The sequence below is a fragment of the Pelobates fuscus genome, chromosome 5, assembly GCF_036172605.1.
Source record: "Pelobates fuscus isolate aPelFus1 chromosome 5, aPelFus1.pri, whole genome shotgun sequence".
In the NCBI taxonomy this organism is placed as follows: Eukaryota; Metazoa; Chordata; class Amphibia; order Anura; family Pelobatidae; genus Pelobates; species Pelobates fuscus.
Genome location: NC_086321.1, coordinates 185,534,794 through 185,557,669, shown reverse-complemented (window position 1 = coordinate 185,557,669; position 22,876 = coordinate 185,534,794). Strand labels below are relative to the sequence as shown.

The 22,876-nt window shown below is 44.1% G+C and overlaps 1 protein-coding gene across 1 annotated transcript in view; it reads right to left on the bottom strand.

Annotated features, from left to right (window-relative positions):
• Positions 1 to 19,900, bottom strand: part of LOC134612699 (uncharacterized) — a 156,727-nt gene extending 136,827 nt beyond the window's left edge. The window contains exons 1-2 of the mRNA XM_063457124.1: positions 19,735 to 19,900; positions 17,349 to 17,396 (exon numbers count right to left, since the gene is read on the bottom strand). Of these exons, the coding sequence (XP_063313194.1) occupies positions 17,349 to 17,394 (46 nt within the window). The 5' untranslated portion in view covers positions 17,395 to 17,396; positions 19,735 to 19,900. The remainder of the gene's footprint in view (positions 1 to 17,348; positions 17,397 to 19,734) is intronic.
• Between the last annotated feature and the right edge of the window lie 2,976 nt (positions 19,901 to 22,876).

The window sequence follows — 22,876 nt, the reverse complement described above, 5'->3', positions numbered from 1 at the left end:
AATGCTCAATCTGTGAGTGTGTGAATGTGAGCATGTATAAAGTTGAGGTAATACAATTGTTAAGATTAGAGACAGCTATAGAGTATAGAGTGAGAGAGAGGAGGCAGAAATCTGCTGGCCATATGCGTCTAGCTCTAAAATATCTCAGGTATTTCTGCTGTGCTGCTTTTTCTGCTGGTCTCCTTGTTGAGTTTAGGCTATGACTGCCAATGCATGCCTGAAACACATAACCCTCAAAACCCAAACCCCACCAGATATAAAACCATAAACACTGAATAAGAGGAAAAGGGTTTGTCCATAGTTTTATTTTAACCACCTGTACAAAACAACATAAATAACCACTGCTGTCTGAAAATGCACAGACAGGCAGGTCTCTCAATCCAGAAATCTATTTCTGTTCCCCTTTCCCAATGCTCTATCTTTGATCCAGGGACTAACCAGGATAAAACTCCACATTTGTGAAAATAACTAAAAAAACTAAACACAAAACATAGAATCGCACCAAAGGAAATGGGTGGGGAGGGGTGGAGACAAAGCAAAAAAAAAGGAGAAAGTGGAGAAAAGGGATCATAGCAAGAAAAAAAGGGGAGGGGGTGGAGAAAAACCAAGAAAAATATAGGAGAAAAGGGATCATAGTAAGAAAAAGAGGTGGGTGGGTGGGTGAGCATGTAAGGTCCTGTTCTTGTGCTGCCCTGGACCAAAAAGGAGGAGGTGTGGTAGCAACATTTTATAAACTTTCATAACATTAATGTAGCCAATCCATCACTACCTTGCAGACAGGTCCTAAAGAGTTATGCTGGGCAGTCAAGGCCTAAATGGTGCATTGGGCTTCCTGACTGCAAAGGCATGCCTGAACCACATTACCCACAAAACTCTAAACTCTTTCCTCAACTGAAGCAAATAACTACTGGTGGCTGAAAGGACACCAACCCCCAGGTACGTCTCTCAATGCAGTCGGTTCCTGTTTGCCTGACAGGAAACCCCTCTCCCAATTGTCAGGATTACTAGTTGATCCAGCACGCAGAAATAGTATTACACCTAGGACTATGGATAACATCTAACCGGACCTTAGAATGTCCGGACTTAACATATCCAAGAATAGTCAAAATACTTGCCAAGGTCATGGATACAGAATGAGACACAACAATGAGGGAAAGCCAAAAGTCAAGGATTAAGCCAAAGTAAAAAAACAGAATAATACGATCAGGAGCACACTCTCACATAACCAGCAAAGGGAAACCACGACCGGGCAATGAGCTAAAGTGAGTTAAAATAACCCTCTTGCGGATCTGATTGGCGTACCCGCCTTTTACCCCAAAACGTGCGTGTGTGTCTCCTGCGTGACGTCACCCGCATGGCGATGTCCTCTCCACCATGGACAGGCGTGGGGTTATACAATAGAGTGGATCCGCAGCAGCTGACATGTTGCAAATGCCAGGTATAATGGCGTAGGGCTGCTGAGCAGCACTTCTATTATTCTTAGGAAGGTAAATATTACTGTAATCCTAATATGGAGAGGATGGATACGTGACACAAATGTTCTATCTTTAAGGTGCTAATCAGGATGAAACAACACCACTGTAGCCTGTCCGGACCCTGAACAGACCAGGTTGCTTCTCCCTGGAAATAGCACCTGCTCAGTTTGCGTTAAACATATCAAGACTTATGTCATAAAGTTGAACTCCACCCCTTTCCATAAGATCCCTATTGTCCCCTTCCAACTAGAAATGCGAAACACCACTCTCTTCAATCTATGCACAAACTCCAACACTGCATAGTTCAGCTTGCACCGAGCCTCATGGTACCGAAATAAGCCTAGCTTTGACAGGGGACTATTTAAAACTACATCAAAGTAGCATAGGAAAAGAGTAAAAATCCTAGCAAGATCCAGCTTGACAGCCCAGAACAAATCTACCATATGGAAACACCCAAGATTAGTCCAGGTCCTGGCCAGCTGCACAAACATGCTCTGGTTGGGGGTATCAGAGACCCCCCAGTCAGAGAAAGTCATATTTGTACATATTCCAGCAATAGGTTGCCCCTGCAACCTATCACACACTTAGTATTCTCCCTCTGCCTACCCTCCACCCCCACCTTCTGAGTGAGACCTGGCAGTGATCCTGCAGCACTTGCCAGGTATCCTCCATGTTGTGACTGAGGGGAAGAGGCGGGGCCCAGGAGAGGGGAAGTGTCACGACAGGTGACCCAAACATGCAGAATATAACCCAAATAGAAAACTTATTATCAGACCTTAGAATGGCCAGGTTTAACGTAGATAGAATAATTGCGGACTTGCCAAAGTAAAGGAAAACCAGAGATCAGGATAACGATAAGGAATAGCCTTGTCAGGGAACCAGAAAGCAGGATAAATGAGAAAACGAGCCGAGTCAGGATACCAGAATGAAGAATAGTCAATATAATACAAGCCCAGTCAAAATACCAGAATACACAGACAGTTAACAGTATAGCAGTAGAGGGAACAACCAGTGAACCACAATAGGGCGCTGAACAAAAGCAAAATGCGCTCCTTTATAATGGAGCACCTTTTGCTTTAAATCCACACCCCCAAAATGTCAGGGAGCATGGAATATTTAAAAATGTTCATGACATTGCCTCTATGACATCATCGCTCATGCACCACGGCATAAAAGGGGGTGTGCATGGAGTAGACAGCGTCCAACAAGCCGTGCCGTCGCCGGTAGGAGTCAGCACCCGGAGCTTCACCTCACGGGTCCGCGGGATAAAGGTAAGGTATCGTGACAGAAAGTTACTTCACTTCCTGCCCTGTCCTCTCCTGCAGAATATGCTGAAGCCTGGGAGACAGCAGGTATGTAAATATTTTCTTAACCCCAATCCCCCCTTCATCCAGGCCAGACACATTGCACCCCCGTCCACCCATTCCCCTCTATGCACCAATTCACCCACACCAGCCCCCCTTTACACATACCAGCCTCAATGCCATCCATCCCAGACCCTATGCCCCCTTTACCCATCCCAGCCTCTATGCCCTACTTCACCCATTCCAGCCCCTATGCCCCACTTCACCCATACCAGCCTTTATGCCTCTTTCACCCATCCCAGACCCGATGCCTCTTCACCCATCCCAGACCCTTTGCCCCTATATACCCATACCAGGCCCCATGCTCCCCTTCATCCATCCCAGACCCTATGTGTAAAGGATTTTCCTGTATTCACCTGTGTTCATTCGGTTATGTCCTCTCCCTGCTGTTTAACTACTTTTGAACGTTTCGTTTAACTATGTGTTCGGGAAAGTTATTCGTTCTACAGAACGGAGACCACCCTGGGTAGCCATCAGAATTTGGAACACCGAGTAATCACATGAAAAACCGCAACTTAATTGAGTGCTTCTAGGTGACCGCCATTCGGCATACGAACACGTGGTGAGAACAAAGGATGGTGGCCATCTTAAATCTCCCGAATGCGGTCAGCGGGACTTACTCGTGGATTGCCTGAAACTGTTTTCGGCATGGCAATCACACGAACGTCCGGTCATTATGGAAGTCCCGGCTGACTCTGTGACGAAATGCCTTTAAAAACATTATTTGGGCTAATGGATTTATATTGTGCTGTTGCTGGCCCTTTAAGAACTGCATTGTGGCTTATGGACTTGTATTGGACCATGCTGGCCCTTTAAGAACCATCTGGGGGGGGGCGGGGCCTGACCGCCGAGCTGGCTGGACGTGGGGCACCTCTGCTCCTCAAAGAATCCCCAATATCCAGCGCAAAACACCCTAATCTCTCCTGAATACCCGAACAGCTGCTACAAGAAGGCGAGGGGGGACCCGAGCACAACTTAAGGGGTGAATACTGACCCCCGTCCTGCCGGCAAGGATGATCGCTGGATGGCTGGGATTGTGGCCTGTCGTGAGGCTCTGGCGGGAGATGCGGCCGGTCTCCCGTGCTTAGTCTGGCGGGACCTCCCATGCACTTAACGAGGGCCCCGTTCACCCCCCCCCCCTGTGGCAGCGATCTCCTATGTAGCCTCAGTGACAAACGGCGCAAATAGGGACCGCATGGCGAAAAACAAAATGGCCGCCGCATCAATCACCAGCGGCAGAACAGGAGACCCACAGGCACAGACACACTCTTGCTGCACACCAAACAACTCTAAGGAGGAAACGCTCAGACTGTAAAGAAGGCTCACACCTGCATAACATGAGGCAATCTCTCACCATGGTCACCGGAGGATCAGAGGGAACTCAATCGGGACTCTAACCCTGCTGTGTCACAAGCTCCCTCTCCCAAACACCAGAAGCTGCAGCTAGCACAACAAGAGATTTACCCCTCCCTGGCAAGAGACCTGACTACATCAAGGACACTGACCGATCCAGCACAGAGGCAGGGATGATCAAGCGGAGGCTAATTATATATGCCTTGTGTATATGTATGTATAAGGTTGTGGACTATGGCAAACCCTGTGTTTCAGCACCTTACCTTTACAAAAATCCCGAGTGTAAACTGCAGCTGAATCTCCTTTTGTAATTCCCCATAGAGAGCAAATATGAAGCGAGACCATGTGGAAAACCTAGCGCTCTGCTGCCCCCTGGTGGTTAAATTTATTTAAGCATACAGAAATACACTCTTGATGTTTACTTTTATAGCCTGTACTAACAATCTAATGTTCACACTACTTTAAAAAAACCAAAATGTGCATTGTTACACATGCCTCACTAACACTGATCTATGTTAAACGATCTCTCGGCAACAGCTGTTGGGGCATTGCCAGATTATTTGTACTGTTTATCCTATGCACCAAAAATAAAGAATTTAAAAAAAAAAAAAAAGAACCATCTGGGGACATATTGAGACTTTGTGTGACAATGACCCTTTAAGACGGTGTCCCCAGACTTAGTTAAAATATTTTGTTCCTGGCTATTTTCCACTTGGTTTAGTAAATGGGGCTTACTGAACCAAGTACCACACAGGTGGACCACCCAGAAGTGGAAGTGTGCAGGCAATTTACCTCCCAGGCTGTGAGGTTACTGCAGTTTAATTGCCGACCGCTGGGTGGCCGCAGTTCGTGCAAATGAACACGTGGCGGCGGCCATCTTTGTTCATTCGAACAAGGTCAGCGGTATGTGTAGCCATATCCATGGAACTAAAATCGGCTACACATTTTCGCGAACACCGCTGACCCTTACCTTCTCCTACACTGAACTTTCAGCTGCAGAGACTAAGTCCCGTTCGGCAATTCGAACGCAGGTTTGAATGGGACTTAGTCGTTTTTCTGCATAAAATAGACCGACCGCACAGCCCAAATCTATGGAACTGTTTTGGGCAGGAAAATGTGCTTGCGGTCGGTCATAAAGGACTTCCACGTAACTTTTTATGTACTGGGGGGGATTTGTCTGATTTAAAGTATGTTGATTCTGAATATGTATGTTTTATGTGAATATGATGCATATTTTTAAAGTTACAGTGTATGTATAAAAAGTGTATTTTTCCTGCCTGTGATAAATTACAGTAACCCATTGTGTTCAGTAATTATATCACAGGCAGAGGGGAGGGATTGTATGTTTGTGCTGGGTGTGTTTTACGGATTTCCTGTATATGATTGGTTGTACTGTGTCCCACCCTGTGGGATGTCCCCTTGCATGGGGACTTGCATAAAAGCCAGTGTGTGGTCATTAAAAGTTCAGATCATCTTGGACCTTCATGAAGTTTCGGCTCATGTTTGGGGGATTGGAGAACTACACTTTGGGGATTGCTATAATCACTATACTCCCGAGGGTATAATCACTAAGCTCTGCTAAGAGCTTGTTCTTGTTCCTACTCTCTGGAATTCGGAGAGGTTGGCCTACTGGAAGCTGGACCCTGGTCTTGGGTCCAGAGTGGGTGGAGACGGCGAGACCCCAACCAAGCTGTGGCAGTTCGTGGGGTCTGCTGTGGTTATGGTGTCAGGCAGAGTGCTTGGAGTCCTCGGAAAACACTAGGAGCATCCGTCAGCGGAAGGTACCCGGTCGGGGTGCCAGCGGTTCTGTTACAGACTCCTTTCCACTCAAAGTATCAAACCGACATTCAGGACTTTTTATCTACCGAACGAGGGGAGCATTCTCAGGTAACAAGCTGCAACATACCTATGGTAGTTTTCGTGTAATTATGCGCGAGTGGAGACTGGCTCCTGCTACTGATTTCATGGAACTCTAAATCTGATACCACCACATGGCAAGCCGGTCAAACTTCCACACGATGCGACACGGAAACTACCGAACGGATTTTCATGAAATTTGGATATGTGACTCCTAGTATCCTCAGCTACCAAGGGATGTTTATATATTTCTATGTTATGCAGAAAGTATTTTTCTAAAAATTTTAAAAAATGTTAATGTTTCTGGCCAGCAGATAATTGAGTTTAGTAGGTTGTTGAAACTTAATAATCTAGCCTGGCCCAGAGGAGGAGTCTGTTATTGTATAAATTGAATGCCTGTTGCTTCCAGTAAATCAGTCTTGTTCCAGCATTAAGCTTTGGCTCATGTGTGGATTATTTGGTGATATCAGCGATATTTATTCCTGTGGATTATTGTGATTATTCTACTATTGGGAAAAAGGGAATACTGGACGGTGATACAGTTTACTACTGTCACACTATGTCCCCCTTTATCCATCCCAGCTCCTATGCACTAATTCACCCATACCAGCCCATTTGCACCTTCATCCATGCCAGACCCTATACCCCCTCTTCACCCATCCCAGACCCTTTGCCCCTCTAAACCCATCCCAGACTCTATGTCCCCCTTTACCCATTGCAGCCTCTTTGCCCCACTTCAACCATACCAGCCCATGTGCCCCGCTGTACCCACCCTTGCCCCTATGCCCCCCTTCGCCTATCCCAGACCCTATGCCCCCTTTACCCATGCCAGACCCTATGCACCCTGTGACAAACTGGATTGTCACGGGTTCTTGCAGGGACATACTTATCAGCCTCTTGCCCTGTGACTATGGCCCCTGTGTTAAATCCTGGTTAAAACCACTGTGTGTGCCTTTTTGTACTTGTTTGGCAACAATTCGAACTTTCGAAGCAGCACTTCGAACTCCCGAAGCCATTTGAAGTGGCAATCGACCACGTGGTGGTGGCCATCTTGTTTTCATGGACCAAAACCGCGAATAAACTTCAGTGGGACTTAGCCGCGAATGCCCTGGAACTATTTTCGGCATGAAAACCTTGTGGTTCCCGGTCGATCCCCCAGCGGCACTTAGCCACAATTCTATGGAACTATTTTCGGCTATGGGACCATGTCTGCGGATAGAGAAAAGGACTAACCATGCACCTTGAAGAATACTGTAAGGTTGAAATGTGTTGTGCTTTTTATCCTGGACTTTTTATTTGCTATTTGTTGTTGCTGTTATTTCCTTTATTTTGCACTTTATTTGAAGTAAATTGATATTAATATACTTCTAGTTTCCCTACTAAGTTTGTGGAAGAAGGAGCTACAGGACCAAAATTACATCAAAGCAGCTTTACTAATTGATATGCCAACATAGCCAGAGCCTGCTATATGTGGCTCTGGGGCGTGTTAGTGACCCATTACCTCTGTTTTCTAATTTTTCTGTGTGATGAAACAGGATTTTGCTGTGAGCTTTTCTGTTTTACAGACTAATCAGAGGTCTACCATCAGGATTTTCCTGTAATAAGTATATCTCACTGTGTGTTGGTGATTACTATTGCGCACCTTGTATTTTGTATTATTTGTGATATTGTATTTAGTGTCTTGTGAGTGATTATGGACACTAGGGTAGCTGCACTTGCACTTTTATAACTAGCGCCAATCCACCCATATCCCATTGCTTCTCTGGTTTGCTACATGTATAATTGTATGTGCATATGGACTAGTCCTGAGTTAAAATAAAGCTAAGTACGTTAGTTCCTTTTAGTTCCTCCTAGTTTCTAGAGGACCCAAATCCGCTATCAGACCTCAGAGCCCACGTGGACTGTGGGGGCAAGTCAGTCAGAGGGGCTGAGGGGGAGAAAGAGACCCACAGATGGTCTTAGGGAGATGAGACACACAAAGGAGTTGGAGGAAGTAAGAGACACACAAAAGGGCTGAGGGTAGAAAGAGAGACATAGAGGAGCAGGGAGAGTAAGAGACATGCAAAGGAGCTTGGCGGAAAGAGACACACAAAGGAGCTAGGGGTACGGTAGCTTAGTGGTGGGCTTAACACAATATGACAATATGATTGGTAAGCTTAACACAATATGAAACTAAATTCCCATATTTGTTTGGTAAAATAGGTGATTTTAATTAAAGGGACACTATAGTCACCAGTGCAACAACATGTATTCCTGACCCTATAGTGTTAACACGGCCATCTAGTGCTTTCTTCACTGTGTACCATCTGGTGCCAGGCTTCCTGTAATGGCCAGCAACATACATCCAATGTGTGAAGTGCTGCAGAAACTGTATGCTGGTCCCACTAATCATCTAGGTGCGTACTAATGATGCTGCTGGTGGTGGAGTTGGACCATAGTCAGAATCATTAAATAACTCTATATTCGCAGCTTTTCATTGGAAAACACTACATTTAACGACTCCAAATACAATGACCACTTTAACCCCTTAAGGACACATGACATGTGTGACATGTCATGATTCCCTTTTATTCCAGAAGTTTGGTCCTTAAGGGGTTAAAAACATGTCATGGAACATGGAGCAACACTTTAAAACTAGTCTGAAATCTATGAAGAGTATTGATTTGAAGTGAAATGCATCATGCCTTCAGTAGGTTTCTTAGCATTCAGCATGTTGGGCTGGTATTTCACAAAGTGCAGAGATGCATTTTCTGGGTCTATTTCTCCTCATTTTATGCCTGGAAACAACAACTGGGCCTATCTGCCCAATCTGAGGCCAGAATAGGAAATGCTCCAATTGAGATTAGCAGTGATGCAGAGCTAACTAGTTTGACGCCCATCTTGGCTAAAGCCATGCCCTTCTCTCATACTAAAATACTGTTGGTCTTAAACTTTGAAAACTAATCACAAACTCACCACCAGTTTATTGACCTGGTTATTTATGCCAGTAAAATGACCCAAACAAGAATAGAATTTAGAATATCAAGGACAGTAGTTACCGTATTTATCGGCGTATAAAACGCACAGGCGTATAACACGCACCTCATTTTTAGAAAGAAATTCCAGGAAATTTCCCCCCTCATGCCATAGTATTCCCCCCCCTCATCCCATAGTATTCCCCCCTCATCCCATAGTGCCCCCCCTTTCCATAGTATTCTCCCCCCCTCCCATAGTATTCTCCCCCCTCCCATAGTATTCCCCCCTCCTCCCATAGTATTCCCCCCTCCTCCCATAGTATTCCCCCCCTCCTCCCATAGTATTCCCCCCCTCCTCCCATAGTATTCCCCCCCTCCCCTCCCATAGTATTTCCACCCCCTCCCCTCCCATAGTGTACTTCCCCCCCTCCCCTCCCATAGTGTACTCCCCCCCCTCCCCTCCCATAGTGTACTTTCCCCCCCCCTCCCATAGTGTACTTTCCCCCCCTCCCCTCCCATAGTTTACTTCCCCCCCCTCCCCTCCCATAGTTTACTTCCCCCCCCCTCCCCTCCCATAGTGTACTTCCCCCCCCTCCCCTCCCATAGTGTACTTCCCCCCCCTCCCCTCCCATAGTGTACTTCCCCCCCTCCCCTCCCATAGTGTACTTCCCCCCCTCCCCTCCCATAGTGTACTTCCCCCCCTCCCCTCCCATAGTGTACTCCCCCCCCCTCCCCTCCCATAGTGTACTTTCCTCCCCCTCCCCTCCCATAGTGTACTTCCCCCCCCTCCCCTCCCATAGTGTACTTTCCTCCCCCTCCCCTCCCATAGTGTACTTTCCTCCCCCTCCCCTCCCATAGTGTACTTTCCTCCCCCTCCCCTCCCATAGTGTACTTTCCTCCCCTCCCATAATTACTTACCTGTCCTGAAGCGTGGGCCGGCTTCACAGCGCGCACCGCGGTACAGGAACTTTAATTTGAGGTTCCGGTTTCCGGCGGGACTGAAAGGAAGTGTGCACACTATTGTGCACACTTCCTTTCAGTCCCGCCGGAAACCGGAACCTCAAATTAAAGTTCCTGTACCGCGGTGCGCGCTGTGAAGCCGGCCCACGCTTCAGGACAGGTAAGTAATTATGGGATATCGGCGTATAACACGCACCCACGATTTTCCCCCTATTTTCAGGGGAAAAAAGTGCGTGTTATACGCCGATAAATACGGTAATTTTCTACATAGCATTCATTATATTTATTTGGAATTTAGGGATACATGTGTTATGTGGGGAGGTTTTCAAGTCAGCTATTTAGTGCAGATATTTACCTGGCATCCTAGGTTACTGCAGGACTGATTCTTATACCAATTGGAAGTAAAAACAATACTATGTTATTGAAATAAAAATTCAAATATTCAGTAATGTGTTAGATTTTTTTTTCTAACCTAAACTTCACTGCATGCACCCACAAATAAACTTCTGTCAACAAAATACACGTTTTTTTATGATATATTTAACTACATAAATAGCTACTGTAAATGTATATAAGATGTAAGATGTATATTCCTTTAAAAACATCTAAAACACTTCAGTTTGCTGAAGTGCTGTATGTGTGAAGATTGTGGTCTTGCTTTTAATTTTACAAAAAAAGGATAAAAATGTGCACTTTTATAAATTAACCTTGTTTCCAGGGGCGGCTCTCTAATTAGGCGGTTTAGGCGGCTAACTGAGGCTTCGCTCTGGCTGAGGCCTAGCGGCCGCCTAAACCACCTGAGGGCAGACTGTGTCATGTCTTCGGTCAGTGACTGTCAGGATTACAGAATGATCCAGCACATAGAATTGTGTAACACAGAGGACTGATAGGTAATGTATACCGGACCTTAGAATGGCCGGACTAACGTACCAAAGAATAGTCAGGAATAGCCGAGGTCAAGGGAAACAGAAAGAGACACAACGATAAGGAAAAGCCAGGAGTCAGAGATGCCAGAAAACAGGGAAGTCAAAAACAATGCCAAAGTCAAATAACCAGAATTACCAGAATCAATAATGCGCTCTCAGACAACCACAAGGGAAACCCCGACAGGGCACTGAGCAGGATGAGAACTGGGCCTAAATACCCCTCCTCTAGATCTGATAGGCTGTAACCGGCCTTTGACCCCAAAGCAGTTACCAGGTTTCCATTTGCATAATTGCTGCTCAGCATTAACCCTTCTGTGAATTCAGTTTCTGCTCGGCACAACTTTTCCTGTGTGGACAGTAAATGTCATTAACCACATTTTTATAAGCGGATGAATACGTGACATTACCCACCACCTGAAGAACGCCCACCGGACGGGCAGGACCAGGCTTGAGTGGAAATTTGCCATGAAAATAGCTAATCTTGCGGCCAGCATGTATATCAGATGCCAGAACCCAAGAACGATCGGCTGGTCCATAACCTTTCCAATCCACCAAGTACTGTAAAGTGCCCCGAGAAAACCTGGAATCAATTATGGAGGAGACCTCATACTCTTCCTGTCCAGAAACAACTAAGGGAGGAGGAGGGACACTTGAGACAGTATATTTATTGCAAACATGAGGTTTGAGCAAGGACACATGAAAGGTATAAGGAATTTTCAAGGAGGCCGGAAGGGCCAGAGAGTACGCAACAGGATTGATCCTACAAAGGACACAAAAAGGTCCAAGGAACCTAGGAGCAAATTTCATGCTAGGGACTTTGAGCCTGATGTTACGAGAAGATAACCAAACCCTCTCACCCACTTGGTAAACAGGGTTGGCACCTCGACGTGTATCAGCAAAATGCTTGAAACGGTCAGCAGCAGTACCCAGACCAGATTGAACTTTAACCCAGGTATCACGGATGGAAGCCAGACGGTCATCCAAAGCAGGAATAGCCGTATCAGTAAAAACAGCCGGTAGGACAGTAGGATGCCAGCCAATATTAACAAAAAATGGACTATGCCCAGAGGAGTCATGGTTCAGCATTGTTCCTGGCAAACTCGGCACAGGGTAATAATTCGGACCAATTATCTTGAGTGCTATTAACGAAACAACGCAAGTATAACTCCAAAAACTGGTTAGCCCTCTCAGCTGTACCATTAGTCTGGGGGTGGTAAGAGGATGAAAACGACAATTCAATCCCCAATTGCTTATTGAAAGCCCTCCAAAACCGGGATACAAACTGAGAACCTCTATCAGATACAATATTGTGAGGAATGCCATGCAGACGGACAATCTAACGTATAAAGATCAGTACCAGGTCTTGAGATGACGGTAATTTCTTAAGAGGGATGAAGTGAGCCATTTTAGAAAAACGGTCAACAACCATGAGAATAGTGGTATAACCATTAGAACTAGGAAGTTCTACAATTAAATCCATAGACAAGTGGGACCATGGGACCTCAGGAATGGGAAAAGGTTGTAACAAGCCACAAGGGAGTTTATGAGGTACTTTGGAAACCGCACAAACAGAACAAGCCTGCATATACTCCTTAACATCCTTCCTGAGGGAATCCTACCAGAATGACCTCATGATTTATTAAAACCTGGGTGACCAGCAGACACATTGTCGTGAAACACCTTCATGATATTAACCCTTTCCCCCAATGGAACGAACAATTTGTCCTGAGGTTTACCGCAGGGCGCCTGAGACTGAGCCTCCATGATGGAGCCAAACAGCAGAGAGGACAATGAAAGGATAGAGGAAGCAATGATACATTCCAGGGGAATGATATGGGACTTTTCTTGCTCTTGTATAGACTCAGTATCAAACTGTCTGGATAAGGCATCAGCCTTGACATTTTTAGAACCAGGTCTATAAGTAATAAGAAAATTAAAGGGAGAAAGGAACAGTATTGTATTCTAGCTTGTCTAGAATACAATCGTTTAGCATCTCCTATGTAAGCCAGGTTTTTGTGAAAAGTAATGATCAAAAGGGGGTCCTTGGCTCATTATATATTATAATCTCACTGCAGCCTGACGTCTTCTCCACTACAACTCTTAACATACTACATACTCGCTACGAGTGTCCTATTAATGCCCTTACTAGTAGCAGTGACACGGCTATAATCACGCTGGATGCGGGTTCAAGACTAGCATCTAACTTGCTTTTTAGCGTAATCTTGTAAGCCTGAGGCACAAGCCTGTTACCTAAGCATGTTTTACACTATACCCAGGCTTTACAGTCAACTAAGACGGAGTTTAGAGCTATATCGCGCCCCACACTGGATACTCGCTAGCCTGGTTTAGTCTGCATACATAATTGCCACTTTCAGCCCTCATCATTTCCCAACACGAACATCATGGCATGGGGCTACACTACAAATCTATTTTTGATCTGATAAGCTTGCTGACACATGCATCCGCTAAGCCACATGTATAACCTGCCTGTGCAGGATAATCGATTAACCTCCTCCTAGTATGTGTATATGCATCCTATACCTCACCTGTTGACCTTGGTTACACGCAAACCACATGAAAATGCACAATTGTGAATCTTACAAGGTCTCAGAGACCCACTGTTTATCAATTACTGCCAATCCTGACGCATAACTTTAACCTATTTTTCTCTTTTTATCTTGTTTCAAGCGTTGGTTACTCTTCTAAGCTACAGCGCATACAGTTGACCTTTCATGTTAATAAATAAAAAATGTGCAAAGTACCTATATACCCCAATGTTACTAATACCATTCAAACGTGTGTGGAATGCCGTCGGGGTACCACACGTTCATTGTAATACCTTCATGCACTACAAAAATAAAGAATTAAAAAAAAAAAAAAAAAAGGGGGTCCTTGGAACCCTCTAAAATATGTCGCCATTCCTTGAGAGCTAGAATAATGGCCAACAATTCCCTATTGCCAATATCATAATTGCGCTCGGCAAGAGACACCTTTCTAGAGAAGTAACCACAAGGATGCAATGGAGTATCCTGACTCTCCCTCTGGGAGAGAACTGCCCCTACCCCTGTCTCTGATGCATCAACTTCCAGTATGAAAGTTTACTGGTGTCAGGATGTATCAATATGTCGGCGGAGGCAAATCGCTGTTTGAGAGTTTCAAAGGCTTCTATAGCCTCCTTAGACCATATCGTACTGCTAACCCCCTTGCGTGTCATATTGGTGATGGGGGCTATTACTGAAGAAAATCCCTTTATAAACCTTCTGTAATAATTGGCAAAACCAATGAACCTTTGAATGGCTTACAACCCAGTGGGTAAAGGCCATTGTAGAACCGATTCCAACTTTTTAGGATCCATCTGAAACCCCGAGGCAGAGATATCATATATCCCAAAAACTGTATTTCAGATTGGTCAAAGATGCATTTTTCTAATTTACAATAAAGTTGATTCTTTAACAAGGTCTGCATAACTTGTTTAACGTGATCGTGGTGAGTCTGAATGTCAGGAGAATAAATAAGGATATCATCCAGATAGACCAAGACAAACGAGTAAATGTAATCCCTGAGTACATAATTTATGAAATCTTGGAAAACCGCTGGAGCATTGCACAACCCGAATGGCATCACTAGATATTCATAGTGTCCACTTCTGGTATTAAATGCAGTCTTCCACTCGTAGTTGTCCTTGATTCTCACTAAGTTGTAAGCACTTCTCACTAAGTTGTAAGCTGGACTCCCAACGGCGGTACCAATGTACCCCGCGCGGCCCGCAAGGGCCTACTCACCACCACACCTCCCCGCGGGCCGCGGGGGGACCTGGACCGTCGCCGGGTGGCCTTCTGCCGCCCGGATGGCTGTATCCGCCGCCCACCGCCCCAGGACCGCAATCCAGCACAGGCGGCCGGGGCGGATGGTGTGGAGGGAGACCAGCGTGTAGGCCGCGCGGCAGCCGCACCAGGAGGCCGCGCGGCGGTAGCAGGCCGCATCCCCGGCCTTGTAGTAACAGGCCGCGCGGCCTGCTGCTTCCGCCGTACTAGGCAGTACTTCCGCGGTACTAGGCCGCATCCCCGGCCTGGGAGTACCAGGCCGTGCGGGAATGGAGGCGGCTGGCCGCGCGGCAGTAGCAGGCCTCGTGCAGAAGGCCGTGCCACGCGCGCGGCCGCAGAAGGCCGCAAATCACAGGCACTGGAGGTAGGCCGCGTGTCTGGAGCCCCCAGACACGCGGTCCTGGCGTTGCCACGGGCCCGGGCTCTCAGTCCTCAACCGGGCCCGAGGAGTGGGATCAGGGAAGAGCCTGGCAGGCGGGTAGGAACACCTGCAAGTGCTGGTGCGGCCCCCAGGGGCAGGGACCGCACGGGAGGCAGCAGGGGAGACCGCAGTGGGTGCTCCAGGGGGAGGTAGGCCGCGGGGGGGGCCCACACCGGTAGCCATACCTTCAGTAATGCCTGCCAATTGCTCCCACAGGTGCCGGCCACCATCCACGCTGCAGCAGCCCTGAGGGAAGCCAGAAGCCTCAACCATCAGGCTGTGTAAATCTGCAGGCCCAGGCAAACAGGAGCAGGAGACATGAAGCTGTTTGCTGGCCCGAATCCCAAGTGGCACTGAGGTAAGACCTCCCCCACACTGTCTTACACAGAACATAATCACACCCACAGACTCTTCCCAACCAATCCCATGCATCTATCCCCACACTCCTACATGTGCCCTTGTCCGCTTAGCTGCGCTATCTCCCCAGGGCCTGGGTAGTAAACTAATGGAACGGTCATAAGGTCTGTGAGGAGGTAGAGTTTTCGACTGAGTTTTGCTGAATACTTCTTTAATGTCTTGGTACTATGTAGGGATTTACGGGTTTTGAGGTGTACTAGTGGGTAATCCAATAGTGCCCACTCTTTTGGCAACATTCAATATACACCTTTCATAACAATCCTTACCCCATTCTAATATTTCCCCATTAGCCCAGTCAATATGAGGGTTATGCTTGTTAAGCCATGGAAAGCCTTATATGATCGGACAGGAAGGGGATGCAATAACCTGAAATGTAATCTCTTCCTTATGTAAGGCACCAATGGACAAATTAATGGGTAAGGTTTCGTGTGTAATCAATGGTTGTGAGAGTGGTCTCCCATCAATAGCTTTAACAGCTAGGGGTGATAGTCTCTCCTTGATAGGTATAGTATTTAACAAATTGAACGTTGATGAAGTTTCCAACGGCACCTGAATCCATCAGGGCTTTGCATGAAAAGTTCTTCTTCTCAAAGGCAATAGAAATATCAAGTAGAAACCTATTTTTATCCATTCCAGAGGACGTTTCCATTACACCTAAGACCTGTCCCCTTAAGGTGCAGTAGTTTTCCGGATGTATGGGCCAATTGTTTCTCATATGTCCTTTTCTACCGCAGTATAGACATAGGCCTTCTTTTCTACTATATTGGCTTTCTGCTTCCGACAGTCTAGTGACCCCCAACTGCATGGGTTCGGGTTCAGACTGTACAGGAAATTCAGGGACAATAGGTTTGGAGAAGTGGGGTGCTAAAGGCATATTCATGTGTCTAGTCTTATTTCTAGTAGCTTCTCTGATTCTCAATCTATTATCAATTTGCATGACAAAAGTGATAAATTCATTAAGCTTTTTGGGGAAATCTTTGGCAGCAATCTCATCTAGCATAGTTTCAGATAGTCCCTTTTTAAATGCAGAGATTAACCCACTATTAGTCCAGTCTACTTCGGAAACTAGGGTACGAAATTCTATGGCATACTCCGAGATAGACTCCCCATACACACAACACACTTCAACCAGCTACCCCATATACAAACGGTCCCAGATAAAAACACAAACATGCTCACAGAGATATACATTCACACACACAAGGATACTCTCTGTCAGACACACTCTCAGGCACATACACAAGTAAACAGTGCATCAATGGGTATATGTGACATTGTGCATGTATTGCAACTCTATTTGTTTTTTTTTTTACTTTGCTTTTAGTGGGGCCTCATGTATAAGTTTTGCCTAAGGCCTCATAAAGTCTAGAGCCACCTCTGCTTGTTATACACACTGGCATCCAATCAGACAATCTGTCCTGTTACTTCCTGGTTTGTTTAGTTCAGTGTACCGTAGCTAAAGGTCTAGAGGCAGCAATTGCCTAGAGCACCTGCCTTGCAATGACTTCTCATTGAACTGCATTTGGAAGTTTGATTGGATAGATACAGAAAGACTGTGTGACATTAGAAGGGGAGGGCTTGCAAAGACAGCAGATGAGATTTGCAGCTATGCAAGCTATTTTTAGATATATCCCCAATGAATAAAATGCATAAGTAATGCGTGCATGTTTTCATTGAGGGTATTTGTACTAAATAGTGTTTTTTTAATTCCTTTTTTTTTTGTATTTGGGCACTAGAGTGTCTATTTAATATGCAATATGTTGGAAGGTGACTCCTTATTTCCAAATACATACTCACCAATTAGGAATGCGCAGGAAAGGAGAGTATTTAGGGTTACAATCATATCTGGAGGATAAAAGTAACAAGAATAAATTCACAACAGAGATGTTCTGCACTATTTTCGTACACATTAGATATATACACGTTATAATATTTAGAACTATAACAGGTTTATTTACTATAGTGATAATTCCAAGTGAATACATAGTACATTTCAAATGTAAGGGCGGTGCAACTGAACTTGAAGCAAAAAATAAAGAATGAGAACTCTGAGAATTGACAAAAGCTTAGAGTAAACTCAATAGCTTGCCCTTTGGTACATCCCCGATTAGGTCTCAAATAGTTTTTGCTCACTTGTGCCATTACAGAGAGAACATATCTGAAGCATATCAGACTGGTTCCACCCATACAGGCAGTCCAGATAAAAAATGCCAGCAAGTTCCCTCTGCACGAGAGATACAGAAACCCGATTGTTTCGGCCTTCTTTTGGGCCTTGTGAGGTGTAGCTGATATCCCTCAAGGCACAGTGAGCACGGGGTCCACATCTGGATTACCCTTTTATCTTGGGGTGAGCCAAGTAAATGCATTAAAGCCAAAAAAATAAGAATGAGTACTCTGAGAACGGATAATAGCTTAGAGTAAACTCAATAGCTTGACCTTCGGTACAAAGCAAATATGACTTAGAGAATGTTTCTGTTTTCACTATAAATTCTCACTTAAATATTTCCAAAGTATGGAATAAATCCATACAGCTGAGTTGTAGTTTTGGTTTTTTTTTAAATTGGTGATTTTGCAGCCTAATTCTAAAAATCAATTCTCAACTTACCAGAATCAATTTTGAAGTTGAGATGCGGGAGAAAACTACATTATATTTTTTGTAAAGTAATTATTACTCTGCTGTATTATTCTTGTTAATATACATATTTTATAGATCTGATAGCAGAGACACAGTTCTTTCTAACGCCACACCTCTAGTTTGTGGTGCTTGATGTCTGTATCTATACTTAGCCATACAATCCTGCCCTGTATGTAAGATCATGTATTAGGGTCACAGCATACGTCTGCACATAGTACAGCTGTGTGGCAATGCAGAAAGGAATGTGCATTTTTCCCACCACTAACCTTTGTTTCCACTCTTAAAAAATCCAGAACCTTTCTATCTGTAAACCATGCTTTGCTGCCCTTACTTCTCAAAACAATTTTAGACATTATTTTACAGACACAGAAAAAAAAGTTTAACTGATAAAATGCAAGTGTTTAAGGAATACTCCAGCACCACAGCACATTGTAATCATATAGTGCCAGGAGTGCATTGGCACACATCCAATGCAATTAGTCACACCGCTTACTAACTGTGTGGAGGGGTCTGCTGGGCACAACTTATGCAATACTTCTTATGGAAAGTCAAAAGCTTGATAACGAGACAAGTTCGGTGTTGTAGGGCTTAACTCACTAGTGTAAGTAGCTGACACTCTCAGCCAAAGAGCTAGCCCTGCATTCAAGTGCTAAGGTCAGCAGAGCTAATGAAAGCTCCTGTTTTAGGAGCATCCTGCTCTCCATAGTAACTAATGGAGGCAGAAAGTGTTGTCTGCCAAACTCCTGGAGAGAAGTCAATCAAACATTCTAAAACACTTTGACACCTTATATTGGGGGGGGGGGATGTAGGGGGAGGACACCACAGAACTCGTGGCACCATAACAATTACAGTGAGCTCTAGTGGGTATGGTGTTTGGAGTGTTCCTTTAAAATACTCTAAAATCTCTTTTTAAAACTATGTTTTTAACAGTTGAAGATTTATAACATCATATCCCCTCATCCTTAACTGTCTGTCTATACAAACAAGAATGACATGGCTATTTAATAACAGTTCATTTACAGTAAATCATTAATCATCTCAATGCATATTATCTGTTTAGATTGTAAGCTCATTGACCTTAATCCATAGAGCTAGCTAGCATAAAAGTGCTGCAAATGCTAGATTAAAGTCCACAGGCAGGCTTCTATACTACTTTTTGTTTCAGCAAGTCTAAATATCTCCCATCTGTAACCCATAATTGCTATATTTCATAAATAAATAAAATTCAGTGAAGGATATGGTTATTATGATATACCAAGTTATTAATCTATGGTTTCTAATTTAGAAGTCAGATCTTTTCTTTCATTCTCTTACTATATACTATTATATTATCTGGTAGTGAGCAGAATGCCTAAGAAACCATTTCTGATATTTTATAAAACAACTAATCAATTGTATAAAATGTCTTATTTGCATATGTAATACGTATACAAACTTAACTCTACAAATCATGTGTATTTAGCATTTTGTGCTATTAACTATTTCACATATAATTACAAACCAGTAGTAATACTATCCATCACTCTATAATACATAACATAACATTACCTATTTGCGATTCCAAGTCTGTTTTTCAGTAGAGAGCTATATTCTTGTGCTTGAAGGGCTCTAATATAATTTAATAAGAAGCAATAGCCAGTAAGATGACACTGTGTTTTCCTGTGCTTCTGTCTACATTACGTAAAAAAGACAAAAATGGTCATGTCTAGTCTAAGGTTCTGCTTCCTATTTTTATGAAGCCACTTGAAAGTGGCATGCAATGTACTGTTTCAAAAACTTGCTCACACATCTTTTACTCATGCTAATTAGTTTTTTTTTCTTTTTTTTTTTGCAATACATTACTCTACAGAATTTGTTATATAGGAAATGATTTTTGCTCTACACAAGTACAATTTATCATAATATATTTGATACAAAAAACAGTTTACCTATATTTGTTATGACATTTTTTTTTTATTCTGCCTCCTAATACTAACATTGAAAAATTCAGGGACTGCAATTGTTTGGATAGTAAACACATTTTTTTATTTTTTTTATTATGCACTTTTCAAGTTCATATCTTGCACAGTGTGTGAAAGGTTGTATATCTTGCTTGACAATCATTCACATTAACATACTGTATTATATAGTACAAGAATGGGCAACAACATTAACGTTTATGATACAGTTGAGAGAGCATAGAAGGGGGGATACTGGGGGGATGGGGGTGGGAGCAGGGTAAGGGATGTGTGGGTTATAATATTGCATACATCTTTGCCCTTGATTTAAACTTCATAAGGTTCTTGATATCGTCCCCTAGGAGCGACTGCGATACTGTTGGTCTAATGTAATTTGGTGTTTGTAAGTGTATGGACTGGGGTATTCATAGAATATTTGCTATCTTTCAACTGAGAGTTTGCCTAGACTTGCTTGTTTGTCCTAGGAGTTTTGTGTGGTAGGCAGAGCTGCCTTTAGAAATTTTGGGGCCCCTGACACAGTTCAAAGTCTGGGCCCCCTGCACCTGCCCCTGAGTCTGCCCACGGGGCCCATTCTGAGTGGTATTGTGGAGGGAGCCAGTCCCTGTACAATGTAGACGGGGCCAGCCAGCACCATCTTAACTTTCCAGCAGCTCCTGTGTCTGTAACTCTCGCGAGCTGTGCCTGCGTGCCGCGCGGAGCATTGCCATGGTAACCTGTGACAACGCTCTGCCGGCCGCGGAGCTTGCAAGAGTTACAGACACAGGAGCTGCTGAAAAGTTAAGATGGTGCTGGCTGGCCCCCGTCTACATTGTACAGGTAGCCGGGCCCGCAGGTGCACATATAGATAGTGATAATCACTATCTATATGTGCACTTATTAAATGTGGGGCCAGGGACTCCCGGAGTAGTCCGGGCCCCCCAGGACCGCTGGGCCCATGACAACCGTTATGGTTGTCATGCCCTGATGGTGGCCCTGGTGGTAGGGTTTTAGCATTTTACTATTCCTGTTGGTTATCCACCTTAGCGTGGTCAGTCAGATCTATACAGTCAGTGTGTCAGTGGGTTCCAGTAGGAATAACCACCTAGGAATGACAATGTATGGACTTCTAGCATAATTGATAAGTCATGTCATAGTGTGATCGTCTCTTTACAATTATGTACCATTAGGGACAGTTATGAACAAATAACTGAACTGTTAGTTTTGAACTTGGCTGGCGAGACTTCAAACATTTTTTAGTATTAAGATTCTAGGGAAGTATTCCCTAGTATTATCTAGAGACTTTCCACATGTGCCAGGCAGAGCTCCAGAATTTTGCCTTAGTTCGAGATGACGCTCTGCACGAAGATTCATAGAGTTGTGTGGTTTCTATATATTTGATACACTGCATTATGGTCGGTGTTTCAGGGCTGCACCATTTTCTGCTTATCATGGCAGGTGCCGTGACATTAATATGGTATATGAGAAATTTTGTTGCTTTGGGCAGGTTAGGCGGTTAGGTATGGAGTAGCATGCAATCGGGTGTTTTAGGTAAACTAATTCCTGTGCTAGAATGGATCAGTTTTGCCACCGCTGTCCAGTATATTGTTAATTGTGGACAGTCCCAACAAATATGGAGCATGGTGCCAGTTCCAGCTGTTCATCTCCAGCACTGGTCTGAGGAGTTTGGGTAAATTTGTTTTAGGCGCGTTGGTACTAGATGCCAGCGATATAGTATCTTTCATGATATCTCTATTTGATTAACACTTAGTGTGAGTTTTTTTAAGAGTTTGGAATATCTCCTGCCATGCACGCTTATTAAGAGTAATGTTGAAGTTTTTTCCCCATGCCCTGACAAAAGGGGTATCTGATATTTAATTTGAATATCAGATTGCTAGAATAGAGTGTTGAAATCATTTTTACTGCTGGTGTAATTTTTAGCATTATTTTCTCAAAGCTCGTCAGCCAGTGTTCATGTACATTTTCTTTAACCCACGTTTTTTTGTTTTTTTTTTAACCAAAAATTGTATTTGTAAATATGAGAATTGTGCTATTGATGGGAGACTATACATCTGTTGCATTTCCTGAAAACTTAATGTTTTGCCGTTCTGATAAAATTGATGCATAAAGTGTACTTTGTGGCATTCCCATAAACTGTAATTGAAGTTTAGTATTACTGAATGTAAGGTTGAAACTGTACATGCCCCCCGAGCAGCATTTGTGTTTGTTAAGGTCCCAGATGTGGATGATTGTAGTTGTGGTAGGCAATATCGGAAGTTTATTGGGTCTGATATGTTTGGGTAAACACACCAAAAGTGTGTGTTCCTGCATTACCGCATTTTCTAAAGTTACCCATTGAGGTGGTTTGTGTTTGGCTTGGGTACTATGCTAATAATGATAGCTGCTTGATAGTATATGTGTACATTTGGTGCGTTCATCCTGCTATCGGCGTTTGTTTGGTAAAGCGTATTTGCCGTTACTCTAGGGGTTTTGTATGCCCATATAAATTGGTTAAGTAGTGTTTGCACGTCTTTAAAATATGAAGTGGGGAGACGGATAGGAAGGGTTCTAAATAAATATTGAAATTTGGGGTCTATGATTATTTTAATAGCTGCTATGCGACCTATCCATAAAAGGCATTATTCTCGCCAGTAACCTAGCATTATTTAAATTTCCCCCAAAAGCCGAACATAGTTTGCTTTATATATATGTTAAATGGCAGATGTAAAGGCTACCCCTAGGAATGTGAGTTTGTG